At 39.1% G+C, this 12,059-nt stretch overlaps 4 protein-coding genes across 9 annotated transcripts in view; 2 read left to right on the forward strand and 2 right to left on the reverse strand.

The window, feature by feature from the left end:
* LOC104807134 (serine/threonine-protein kinase-like protein At5g23170) overlaps nucleotides 1-1,068 on the reverse strand; it is a 2,093-nt gene extending 1,025 nt beyond the window's left edge. The window contains exon 1 of one of the 2 annotated variants that reach the window (XM_010532253.2): nucleotides 4-1,068. In XM_010532253.2, coding sequence (XP_010530555.1) covers nucleotides 4-906 — 903 coding nt within the window. In that variant the 5' untranslated portion in view covers nucleotides 907-1,068. The other variant, XM_010532261.2, reaches the window with a different exon arrangement.
* A 1,049-nt stretch (nucleotides 1,069-2,117) lies between these two features.
* LOC104807147 (protein EI24 homolog) lies at nucleotides 2,118-5,133 on the reverse strand. Of its 3 annotated transcripts, none has more exons than XM_010532281.1 (11): nucleotides 4,962-5,133; nucleotides 4,770-4,835; nucleotides 4,203-4,353; nucleotides 3,987-4,039; nucleotides 3,676-3,798; nucleotides 3,521-3,584; nucleotides 3,283-3,368; nucleotides 3,098-3,180; nucleotides 2,932-3,008; nucleotides 2,733-2,829; nucleotides 2,118-2,493 (listed from the first exon to the last, which is right to left on the reverse strand). In XM_010532281.1, exons 1-10 carry the CDS (start codon nucleotides 5,081-5,083, stop codon nucleotides 2,770-2,772), a joined length of 885 nt encoding a protein of 294 aa, XP_010530583.1. In that variant the 5' UTR covers nucleotides 5,084-5,133; the 3' UTR covers nucleotides 2,118-2,493; nucleotides 2,733-2,769. The 3 variants fall into 3 exon arrangements, with proteins under 3 accessions (XP_010530583.1, XP_010530572.1, XP_019057548.1); XM_010532270.1 differs by having other exon boundaries at nucleotides 2,733-2,848; nucleotides 4,962-5,132; XM_019202003.1 differs by lacking the exon at nucleotides 4,962-5,133 and having other exon boundaries at nucleotides 2,733-2,848; nucleotides 4,203-4,348; nucleotides 4,703-4,779.
* A 562-nt stretch (nucleotides 5,134-5,695) lies between these two features.
* LOC104807160 (protein SENSITIVITY TO RED LIGHT REDUCED 1) lies at nucleotides 5,696-7,335 on the forward strand. 3 transcript variants are annotated; one of them, XM_010532317.2, is made up of 3 exons: nucleotides 5,696-5,792; nucleotides 6,153-7,118; nucleotides 7,268-7,335. In XM_010532317.2, exon 2 carries the CDS (start codon nucleotides 6,279-6,281, stop codon nucleotides 7,113-7,115), a length of 837 nt encoding a protein of 278 aa, XP_010530619.1. In that variant the 5' UTR covers nucleotides 5,696-5,792; nucleotides 6,153-6,278; the 3' UTR covers nucleotides 7,116-7,118; nucleotides 7,268-7,335. The 3 variants fall into 3 exon arrangements, with proteins under 3 accessions (XP_010530619.1, XP_010530628.1, XP_010530609.1); XM_010532326.2 differs by lacking the exon at nucleotides 7,268-7,335 and having other exon boundaries at nucleotides 5,696-5,997; nucleotides 6,153-7,261; XM_010532307.2 differs by lacking the exon at nucleotides 7,268-7,335 and having other exon boundaries at nucleotides 6,153-7,261.
* Nucleotides 7,336-8,611: 1,276 nt separating this feature from the next.
* The window catches only part of LOC104807212 (protein DETOXIFICATION 27-like), a 20,750-nt gene continuing 17,302 nt past the window's right edge, over nucleotides 8,612-12,059 (forward strand). The window contains exons 1-8 of the mRNA XM_010532401.2: nucleotides 8,612-9,050; nucleotides 9,749-10,290; nucleotides 10,381-10,467; nucleotides 10,581-10,637; nucleotides 11,095-11,333; nucleotides 11,423-11,541; nucleotides 11,660-11,749; nucleotides 11,904-11,994. Coding sequence (XP_010530703.1) covers nucleotides 8,763-9,050; nucleotides 9,749-10,290; nucleotides 10,381-10,467; nucleotides 10,581-10,637; nucleotides 11,095-11,333; nucleotides 11,423-11,541; nucleotides 11,660-11,749; nucleotides 11,904-11,969 — 1,488 coding nt within the window. The 5' untranslated portion in view covers nucleotides 8,612-8,762 and the 3' untranslated portion in view covers nucleotides 11,970-11,994. The remainder of the gene's footprint in view (nucleotides 9,051-9,748; nucleotides 10,291-10,380; nucleotides 10,468-10,580; nucleotides 10,638-11,094; nucleotides 11,334-11,422; nucleotides 11,542-11,659; nucleotides 11,750-11,903; nucleotides 11,995-12,059) is intronic.

Consider the following 12,059-nt stretch of genomic DNA (forward strand, 5'->3'; position numbering starts at 1 on the left):
CGCTATTTCTGCCGCGATTTCTCCGGCTGAAGGCCGGGATTCCGTCGGCGGCGACACGCACCTCACAGCCATCCGTAGTATCCGTTCGATTGCGGCGGATATGCACGACGGCGCTGATCCTACGCCGGTGATTTCTCCGATCTTCCCTTCCTCGATCGACGAAATCGCCCAATCTACGATCGAAGCCGGCGAGCGAGTGACATCTATGGCTTTTCTGCAACTCATGATCTCCAACAACACGACGCCATAGCTGAATACGTCGGTCTTCGTGCTCAGTTTCTCTGGGGAAGTGTAGCTCGGGTCTATGTACCCGATCGTCCCCGCCGGCGGATTTGTCTGAATCGCTGAGTCGACTCGCTGTGTCGACACGGCGAGTCCGAAGTCGGCGAGTTTCGCATTCCAATTCGAATCGAACAGGACATTCTCCGACTTGACGTCGCGGTGGATAACGGCTTGCTCGTGCAGGAAGTGAAGCGCACGCGCCACCTGGAGGGCGATCTCCACGCGCCGATGCCACGTGGGAGGAGGAGAGGTCGACACGTGAAGCAGACGGTGCAGCGATCCATTTGGCATGAACTCCATTAGCATGAGCTTGTGGTTGGGGACATTCACCGAGTCGCGACTCGCTCCGACAAAGCTCACGACGTGGGGACTCGAAGAAGACAGAGACGACAAAACCCTGATCTCGTTTTCGAGTTTCTTCAGCTTCTCTGCTTGTACAGTGTCCGAAACAATGGAGATAGACGATGACGTCATCACCGAAGGTGTTTTAATGGCTACGATTCTATGACCGTCGTGTTCGAGAAGACCTTTGAAGACACATCCATGGCTTCCTTTGCCGATGAGTCTGGTCGGAGAGAATCCATCGGTGGCCTTGACGAGCTCGTGATAATCGAACTCCTTCATCTTCCTCAATTGGATCTTCCTTCAACTGTGAAAGCTCATCACTTTCATGTGTTAATATCCGAAAAATCAGAGAAGGGAAAAAAGCCATGCTTAAAAGAGAGGAGGGAGAGAATAAAGTTGTTTCTAACTTTCTGGATGCAAATTAATTATGGGAAAAATTATTGAGGGAAGCAAAAAGCGTATCCAATAAAAGCAAAAGGACACTGTCCTAGTTTTAATTAGGGGTGGGCATTCGGTTTGGGTATTTCGGTTATTAACCGAACCGACCGATATATACCCGAACCGAACCGAATCGAATAAAATTAAATAACCGTTTGGTTATGATTTTTTAAAACCCGAAATAATCGAACCCGAACCGAACCGAACCAAACCGTTTATATATCTTCATTTATATATATTTATATACATATATGAATGTTTATATTCTTGATTTAATCATTATTTTATTATATTTTAAATACATTTTATAATTGTTATTATTGTTTTTAAAGTTTTGTGTTATAAACATTAGAAAAAAAACGATCTTTATTTATTTAATAGTTTTATATCAAAATATAAATTTAGATATTATTATTTATATGTTAAAATAATTATGATAATATTTTATATTATATTTTATTTGAATATTTTTAATTATAAATGAATTGATTTTTTAAGTATTATAACCGAACCGAACCGAATCTTTATTTGGTTATAGTTTGGTTATAGTTTTAAATAGACAAAACCGAACCGAACCGAACCGAAACCGAACCGAACCGAACCTAATAAAATTAATTAACCGTTTGGTTATGAGTTTTAATAACCCGAAATAACCAAACCCGAAATAACCGTAACCGATTAACCCGTAACCGACCGTTCGCCCACCCCTAGTTTTAATACAAGCTCATTATTATTATTATTATTATTATTATTATTATTATTATTATTATTATTATTATTATTATTATGTACTCCGTAAATAAATGAAAAAACGTTCGAAATGTTGCCCCGGTTTTCTTTGGGTTCGATCTCGGTTTAGGGCGGTTGGGAATGAGAAAAAAAATCAAACCAATCAGTTTCACCTTAACCAATCAGTGATTTCGGGGTTGACAATATATCATGTGATTAGGACACTCTCTTTCCTAATTTAAGGTTCGAACTCGCCTCCGTTTCACCGGTTAACTACCAAGGGTAAGAAACTGAAATCTCCAAGTTGCACACAAGAGCCAAAGTGAAACGAATGCAACACTGAACAAATAGATTCAAATTCTGTAATTTGGTTTTAGTTTTTTTTTTTGCAAAGGATTTCCATCACAATCAAACTGTTCCAACCATATATTTTTCTGCTGTATGATCTTTTTGCAGCCATGGCTTTTTTCTAAAGCACTGCACACCAAGAAGACAGAAATCAAGTGCTGGGTACCGAAACTGAAGATCGGTGTTGAATGATCGGTCCGAAGGGTTCGTGTGATTACGTGTCGTCTTTCCGAAAACCTCGAGGGTTCATCTTACAATGTCCAATGGCAATCGATTTCGGAGGTTCAGTTCGCCTTGTCATGTCCTGTCTGTTGCAGAGACTCCAACCGGAAGAAGGACAAAGCCAACATCCTTAAGAACAAAAACACCAAGAACAGTTCCACACAAAGTTAATAGCTGTGAATTTTTAAGAAATCATAAAAAGGAAAGATACATCATTGCATGGAGACAGACATGGGAGTAGAATTATGAAAACTAGCAATGTCTTAAATGGGTTCCTATTTCAAGTCTCGAGAATGAAAGCCGATCCAAAATTTTAGGATATAACCCATCTGAAATTACGATACAGCGAGGAAAGGTCAGTGGCTTACGAGAGTGTATCCGCGACATAGAATATCGGAAGTCTCCCTAAACCCGCGCATTTCCACGTCCTTCTCGGGGCAAGAATGGCTTTTTCAGGCCCTGATCCTGTAGCGGTTAAAACAAACTGAAAACAATTCGTTAACACCGACCATTGAGAAATCAGTCGGGATATTGAGCTTTCGACTCGTTTGGAGCAAGAAAGCGAACCAGTGGAAACAGGATGGCCATAAGTGCACCGCTAACAAGAGGAGAGAAAACGAAAATGGCAAGAACACAGGGGCTTCCTGAAAAACAAATTAGACCAATGGGTAAATTTCCCCTTTTACTGATTCAAATCAAACAACAGAATGACGGAAATAGGAAGTTTGGTTACCGAAACCAGCAAAGAACGCCCAGTTAGATTCAAAGAAGTCCAGCCTTTTGTCCAGTGGCACTCCTGAGAAGTTCCATTTATATCTACAATGAGAAACCCGGGATTCGATAAGTTGGTCTAAAATCATTTCAAGGTAAGGTACCATTCTATAAAATAACGTAAAAAGTGAGAGATCAGGCACATACTCGTAAGAGTAGTAGGCATACATCCATGAAAGAAGTAAGAAATTTAGTATCTTGCCAATGTATGGTACATATCCAACCGCATAAACCTACATTTGATTGCCACCAGGTTAAAGCAGCATATGTTATCAAACGGTAATTCACGAAAGCAACCAAATTCAGGACAATACCCAATTGACAGCTATTAGAAATTTCACAAACAGTTTCACCATAGGAAGAGATATAAAGGGAAATAATTTACCTCCAGAAAAAAGACGGTCAACAGTATTATTGAGTACACCTGCTCTCCTATTACGATCATGACCCTGAAAAAGAACGTGGTGCTAAAGGACCTTAATACATACAATCGTTTATTATTTCTCGCTTTCGAGAATTTTTCTGAAGTGAGCAGTATACCCTCCAAATCCAGAAGGCCTTTCAGCTTTTGCCATGTTCGTCGAGGCCACAGTTTCACCTTCTACTGAACTCGAGTCAGATCTCTCCATTGCTTCAAATCCATACTTTGCAATATCATTGTACCTGGAAAGCAACGATCTTCATAGCCTCAACTTAATAAAGTAGAAAACGAAGTAAAAAGAGGAAAAACATATAAAACATGATATAAACACGCTTCAATCAAAAGACACAACCAAAGATTCAAGTACAGGTTATACACAATATTCTATTTAGTGAAGATATGTGAATAGAATAATGTTAAAGGAGCCTACCAGATGTTACTCAAGATGAAGCTGAACATATACAAGGGATAGAACCAAAACACCTGTGGCCACAGGAAGAACATGCTCATCAAAGCAGAAAACAGACAAAACTACGAACTTCTTGAACAGTGTGAAGTTATGATCATAGCAAAAGAAGAAAAAGAAAGACAATATAAGATTCCATCAAGAAGCTCATCAAAGTCTTGGCGTAAACAGCATACTTACGTAAAATAGCTGCACAAGTCCACCACGTAAGAAGGAATAAACTCTTAAAACGTTGCCAGACGAACAGAATTCTTGAGAAGTGATCAGAGAACACCGATCAGGCAATATCCACTGAAGGGTTGGGACAACAAATTTGTTGAACAGGCCTAGACTGCAACAAAACAACAGGGAAAACGGTGAAAAACGTATGAGTCAGGTATATTCGACTGGTAGAATTCTTAATCTCAGAATGGCAATAAGGAAACGACCATGACTAGCATTCTCAAGAGCTCATCTCAAGTACTTAGGCACAGGAAACAGATTCTCTGCTTCGCTTTTGAATTACAAAACATAACCCGTTTTCAAGGACTTTCAGCATCTTGAACTGAAATTACAATCCTAATGTTCTTTCCAATCATTCAGCTTTGTGATAACATTGGAACTCAACCAATTTCAGCACCGTGCGAAAGCTGAATATGGCAATCGTAGCTTTAAGAGGCCAATTGAGCAAATCCCCTCACCTTCGTACAACCAGGATGAAGAACACGTATGGAGAAAGTGATGCATGAACCATGGAGATGAGATTACCTTCCTAAGAAGATCAAACCATTCAGAAGAAAACACTGCCCAGTTCGAAACAGGAGATTTCGCGACCTACCCATGAAAGAAAAACGCAAAGGGTTGTCAAATTCCCAATTTTACTGCCAACCAAACAGGATCCGATGAAAATTGAGTTTCCATATCTGTCGAAAACTAGAAATTGGAGCAAGAGAAGCGAACCTGAGACAAAGAATGACGACGCGATGAAGACAACAAGCTTCTCGAAAACCCTCCAACCACAGTAACATCGCTTGCTTTGATTTCACGCTCGTGATTTTAATTAATGGTTTCAAAGTTTCCATTGTCGACGACGACGGCGACGACGATAAGGAAACAAGAAGACGACGAATCAGACAAGCAACAATCATATGAAGGCTTTATACTACAGTTGAAGCTGCGCTGAGGCAACGCTAAAATGCACACGAGGTTACATTTATCGTACACCACAAACCAACCATATCATGCCACGTGTCTGGAGCGGGTGTTGTCAAAAGAGTCAATTACATGAAATAAAATACGTTTAGAGTTTTGGACTAAATAAACTTTTTGATAAAACTTCTATATATCTCCGTATCTATTTAGAATCTAATAGTTTATATTTTTTTTTAGTTTTCGCTAGTAATTCTATTGTTTTTATTTTTAGTATCTAATACAGTGTATTATATGTACATTCTATTAATTATAAATTTTATATTTTTAAGTTTTATCTAAAAAAAATTGATTGCTTATAATCAAATCTATACTAAATTTGATTATTCTAAATTATAATTTTTTCATGTTATAAAAAACGAATTGAATATAAAGTCAATCAACTATTTAAAAAAAATTAGCATCCAAAATACAGCACTATTGAAATTCATTTACTATATAAAGAAGGAAAAACCCAATAAAAAAATGGTTTCCCAAATTATGGGCCCAATTCAAGAAGCGCGTGCTCCGTCAGGGTTGTCACTACCAATCGGCCGAAACCCTAACCCTAGACACCTTCTCCATCTCCCTCGCGAATCTCTGGTATGTCTTCTTCCTCCTCTATCCTCTCCGTTAACAACCGGTAAACTTCGACATCACTGTTGGAAATCCTCTGAAGTATCTGAAGACGAAAGCTTCAGACATCAATAACGCCAGTCGTGTCGGAGGCCCAAATTAGTTCTCCCTGAAATGTTGTTTGGAGAAATTTCAGAGGATGATCATGGATATTTAGAAACCGTTGTTCTCGGTAGCATTATCTCCTCATGTCTTTATATATGTATATGTACATTGTACTGGATCGATCTGATCAAAATCGTGATCACGTATTTGCTGTTTTTATGATCGTTTTCGAGAATTTTGTGATTCCATCTAAGTCGAAATTCTCTTATCGCTTAATTGCAGGTGGCAATAACTGATGTCACGGTTAGAAATTCACAGATTGTGTGAGAGTTATGGAAGATAGATATTACTAGTTCCTTAAGCCAATTCTCGAGACGGGTTCGTAGTAAAATCCCGGTTTCGGATTCAATGGGGTCTGTTAATAATTCGAGCGAAGATGGCGAATGGAAAGTTGTCTTGAATCGTCGAGGAAGACAGGGAAGAAGATTTCCGAAGTATAAGGCTCAAGAAGAAGAAGAACAACAACAACCTTGGACACCGAATGAACTTGAAGTTGATTCTCTGAGACAGTCAAGGCTAATACAGAAGATGGAAATCTCTATGAAGAAACTCGAGAACTCGCAGTTTTACGCAGAATTCGTTGGAAAAATCCAGGCTCCTGAGGTTTTAGATCACTTCCGTCGTGTCTTGGGCACTGAGTCACAGCTGAATATGGTGATTTATGGCATAGGCAGCATCGAATCTTACGAACCCCCGAGATTTCAGCTAAGCATAGCGATCTTGTTGAAGAAGAAGTTTGATTGGATCGGTGACATAGAAGTATTTGATCCAGTTCTTTCCGCAACAGAATCTAACGTCGTAACATCTCTCGGCTGCTCTGTTCTGTCTGTCAACGAGCAAGGTCGGAGAGAAGCTATAAAGCCGACCCTTTTCTTCATGCCACACTGTGAAGCCGAGCTATACAGCAATCTGTTGCAGGCGAACTGGAGAACGGATTCCTTGTCGAGAATTGCATTGTTCGGGAACAGCTTTCAGACATATGAGCAGCATGTCGTCGAGAACAAGAACTCGTTAAACCCGAGGGTTATCAGTTCGACGAGACGTATCATCGCTGTAAGAAGTTTCACGCACGAGTTTGCGATCGAGACAGTGTCTGATGATTATTTTCCAGCTTTCCATGATTCAAGCTGGCATTTTTTCTGCCATGATCATCCTGATTCAGAACTGCCATTGGTGGATTCTTGACAGGTAACTTGTGAAAACATAAATGCTCATGATTGTGGTTCCCATGGTGATGGTGCGTCTACTATGAGGTCATTACCTCTCTGTGATTAACGATTAAGTTCAATAACTAAATGTTTGATTTACGAGGAATGTCAATTTTTTCTGAATTTTAGGGAGGGATGCCGAAATTTGGAGAAAAAGATGCCCAAATTTATGCCAGCCAAAATAAATGGATTTTTTGTAAGATTTTAGACTTTAACATTTAATTGACATTGCAAATATTTTCATTTAAAAAACGTTTTTGAATTATTTTTATATTTAGTTTGGATTTGGTTTTCCAAATTTTAAAAATAATATATATTTTATTTGTATACCTAGATTCAGATATCGGTTAGTATCAAAGCATAGAAATGCCATGAACAATAATGGACTGAAGAAAAAAGCCTATTAAAAGGTGTTAGGCTCAGATCCTACCCGATCCACCGCCGGTAGGTTTATATGGGATTTTGATTATTAATTTAATTTTAAAATGTTTTTTTATAAAGTTAATTTTAAAATGTTTATATTCAATCAACTTTTAAATCGCATGGAAGAGTCCTGTCGGGGAAAACCACCCGTCAATTGGCTAAATTGAAAACGATGGTACCCGTACCATTAGACTTGTCGTCTCCTCATTGATAATTAATCTATGGTTGTTTGTGGGTATCCAATCGAAACCACGGGTATGCGGGTATATTTGTTATTTGGTTATTCGAAATCCGAGAATCTGAATCCCTACCATTTAATAATAATAATAATAATATATATGATTGTCAGTGCATGTGCATGTATAAATATATATAATGGGTCCACAAAAAAGTCCCGACCATTGTTGGAAGATCCATCTATCTCAACTTTTTCAAAGATTATTATTATTATTATCAGCACCCAGGATATGACCAGAAGATTCGCCAGCCAATTATTATTATTATTAATCAGTTTGGCATCCAGACAAAATAATTTCAATATATTTTGATTAGTTGATTTATGCCACTGAACTAAATCATATGTCAGCCATTTCCAGATTATTACGCCGAGACAGTGGAACCCGAATTTAAAGTAAAAACCCAGGAGAGAGAAAAAAAAAAGCAAAGGACAACAATTTAAACAAATTGTGTAGTTTTGTGGTCTTATTTATTTTTTAAATTTTTATTATATGTTTGTAATGAGACAAATCCAATCTTATTTTTTTGCCACTTGGAATATTCACTTGCCATATGCTAAAAACTTAAAACGTTAAAAGTGCAACGAAGGATAACAATTTTTAAAAAAAATGTGTAGGTCCCTAAATTTTGTCGTCTTTTTTTCTATTGTTATTATACGGTTTTCACGAGACAAATCCAATCTTGTTTTTGCCACCTCGGAATATTCACTTAACATATTATGTTAAATAAACTTTTTTTTAAAAAAAAGTGCATTTTATTTTATATTCCCACATCTATCTATACATGCATTAACTTATTTCATCCTCATGTCATGTCTATCACATATTTAGCCGACCTAAAAAAGAAAAAAGAAAACATACTTCCAAAAAAGTTGAAGAAAAAGAAAACAAGGAACAGAAAAAAAAAGAAGAAAAGAACAAAACAACAGAGAAGAATCGAGAAAACTCGAGCAAGATATATACGCATGGAGAACGGAGAAGGTGGCGGTGGGAGGGATATGATGAGGCGGCCGTTTTTATCGCCGGAAAAAGCTGACGTGGATGCGGCGGAGGAGGAGGGGGAGTTTTGCCGGAGGGTGTGGGAAGAGACGAAGAAGCTATGGCAGATAGTGGGACCCAGCATCATAAGCAGAGTGGCGTCGTACACCATGAACGTGGTGACTCAAGCTTTCGCCGGTCACCTCGGCGAAGTAGAACTCGCCGCCATCTCCATCGCCAACACCGTCATCGTCGGCTTCAACTTCGGCCTCCTCGTACTCCCTCTCTCTCTCTACGTGTTATATACTTATGTGACAAACAATATATTTATAAGATTGATTTGGCTTATTGATTTTTCTATTACAATAATTTTACAAGTACGACAAATCAGAATTTGATTGAAGAGAGCAATAAATGGCTTCAAGGATTTTTTGTCTTAAACATGTTCGTACTCGTTACCGGGCATTTCGAGTTTCGACGAGGTTCTTCAGTTATGTTTTTTATAAATAATCTGGTTTTAGTAAAAATATAATATTAATTTTTAAGTTTAGATCTGATTTGATTAAGGTTTAGTTTTTATGAATCTAAATCTTTATTTTATAGAGAATCTTTTTAGCTTTTAAATTATTTTGATATTTGTTTAACAAAATTATATCCCTTCATCGGATTACAATGTTGTATTGTTCAATTCAGATCGTTTGGTTTTATATAACCGAACAATCACAACTTATGTTTTATAAAAACTATAATTATCTGGTTTAAACGCTTATTTTTCACACAAATTTTGGATTCCTAAATTATCTTGTAGTCATTTCGGATTCCGATGTATTGAATCGTAAAAAAAATGTTCTCTTCACCGGTTTTTATATGGGATTCGGTCTAACAATTCAAATCGGTTCGGTTCTATATAACCAAACCGAAATCACCAACTGATAATCATATTAGTTAATAATTTTCTTAAACAATGTTGCAGCTGGGAATGGCGAGTGCGTTGGAAACGCTGTGCGGGCAGGCGTTTGGGGCGAAAAGGTACAACATGCTGGGAGTGTACATGCAGAGGTCGTGGATAGTTCTCTTCGTCTGCTGCTTCCTCCTCCTCCCTCTCTACGTCTTCGCCACTCCTCTGCTTCGGCTCCTCGGCCTGCCCGATGACGTGGCGCGTCTCTCCGGCCAGACCGCCCTCTGGATGATCCCTCTCCACTTCAGCTTCGCCTTCCAGTTCCCTCTCCAACGCTTCCTCCAGAGCCAGCTCAAAACCCAGGTGATCGCGTGGGTGTCGTTTCTAGGGCTGGTGGTCAACGCGTTGACCAGCTGGTTGTTCGTGAGCGTGTTGGGTTGGGGGATCGTCGGAGCATGCTTGTCTCTGGACATATCGTGGTGGGTTCTGGTCTTCGGCCTCTACTCGTACGCCGCCTGCGGTGGTTGCCCGCTGACGTGGACCGGCTTCTCCACCGAAGCCTTCTCCGGCCTGTGGGACTTCCTCAAGCTCTCCGCCGCCGCCGGAGTCATGCTATGGTGCCGTATATATATGTATTTCGTGTTTCTATATATGACCATGATCTTAGAGAGGTACGAAACAAGTTGATTGTTTTGATTCTGTTGCAGTTTAGAGAATTGGTACTACAGGATACTGATTTTGATGACTGGGCATCTTAAAAACGCAACATTAGCCGTCGATGCGTTGTCTGTTTGGTAAGAGCTCTGTCCTTTTTTTTTAATCTCTTTGTTTCCCTATACGAACAAAAAAAATGAAGGATATATATATGTACGAACACAGAGAAAACTTTGTTTTTTTGTAATTGCAGCATGAGCATCAACGGTTGGGAGATGATGATTCCAATGGCTTTCTTCGCCGCCACCGGGTAAATTACATATACGTAATGACGAAAATACCCTTATAAGCTTATAACGAGTGATTTTATACCTCGTCAACGGTTTCCGATTTCGCGCGAGTTTAATCTGCAAAATCACGGTTTTTGGCATGGACCCATTATTGATATGTGTCTGAATCTATTATAAATGTCGCGAGTTTTGGATTTAAGTTTATTTCATAAACATTCGTATACACAGTCCAGTTCTTACCGGATGCAAATGATTACGGAACTTTCAGGAAACGAAGAACTCTGTTTCTAGTGAGAGAAAGCTGAGAAGGAAAATCTTAGAATGAGTAAAATGAACTCGATAACTTTATTCCTTAGTTCTTCCATCTTTATATACAGACATTACAAATAACAGAAGAATGAATCTTTCTCCAAAACTTGGCTACATTCACCCAACCGTCTGCAACTAACATTGCTGAGCTGACATGAACGTATACAGGGTGCGGGTGGCGAACGAGCTAGGAGCCGGGAATGGAAGGGGAGCGAAATTCGCGACGAAAGTGTCGGTGGGACAGTCGACGGTGATCGGGTTAGTCATCTGTCTAGTGGTGATGTTCCTAAGGGACAAGGTCGCTCTCATCTTCACTTCAAGCCCCGAAGTTCTGTCCGAAGTGGATACCCTCTCTTATCTCTTAGGCGTCACCATCCTCTTGAACAGCGTCCAGCCTGTTCTATCAGGCAAGTGAAACCCTTATTTCAAAATCTTTTCAGTTTTCTTGTCATACACGCAACAAAGAAAATTACGGGTCGGATTGCTGACGTGGCAGGCGTGGCGGTCGGGTCGGGTTGGCAGAAAAAGGTTGCTTACGTGAACCTGGGATGCTATTACCTCGTCGGTGTTCCACTTGGAGCTCTCATGGGTTGGGTCTTTAACTTGGGTGTTATGGTGAGCTCTGCTTTCTTGTATCGCAAGAAACCTGTTTTGAATTTTCCCACGTGTCTATTTTTATCTTTAATTTTTAATTTTAAAAATGTGGTTTTTCGTGATATGTGATGGTAAAAAGGGAATGTGGGGAGGGATGATATTTGGAGGTACGTTTGTTCAAACCGTGATCTTGGCCATTATGACGATGCGTTGCGATTGGGATAGAGAGGTAAAAAAATGACTTACTTTACTCTATATTTTTTTACCTCTTTTTTTTTCGATTGAATTGCGATTATAAACTAAATTTTACTTTTTTTCATGAAGTAAAAAAAAAAATGTAATTAACCTTATTTGGCTTTTGTTTGTGTGTTTGGTTTTCTCAGGCAGCGAAAGCGGTGGAGAGAGTGAATCTGTTGTCGACACACGACAAGAAGGACTTGTTGCATTAACATATATATATATATATATATATATATTCTAACTAGTTATTTCACTAAAAATTTTGTTTTCAAATTAACTTGGAAATATACTCACACACG

Source organism: Tarenaya hassleriana, unplaced genomic scaffold, assembly GCF_000463585.1.
Source record: "Tarenaya hassleriana unplaced genomic scaffold, ASM46358v1 Cleome1, whole genome shotgun sequence".
Classification (NCBI taxonomy): Eukaryota; Viridiplantae; Streptophyta; class Magnoliopsida; order Brassicales; family Cleomaceae; genus Tarenaya; species Tarenaya hassleriana.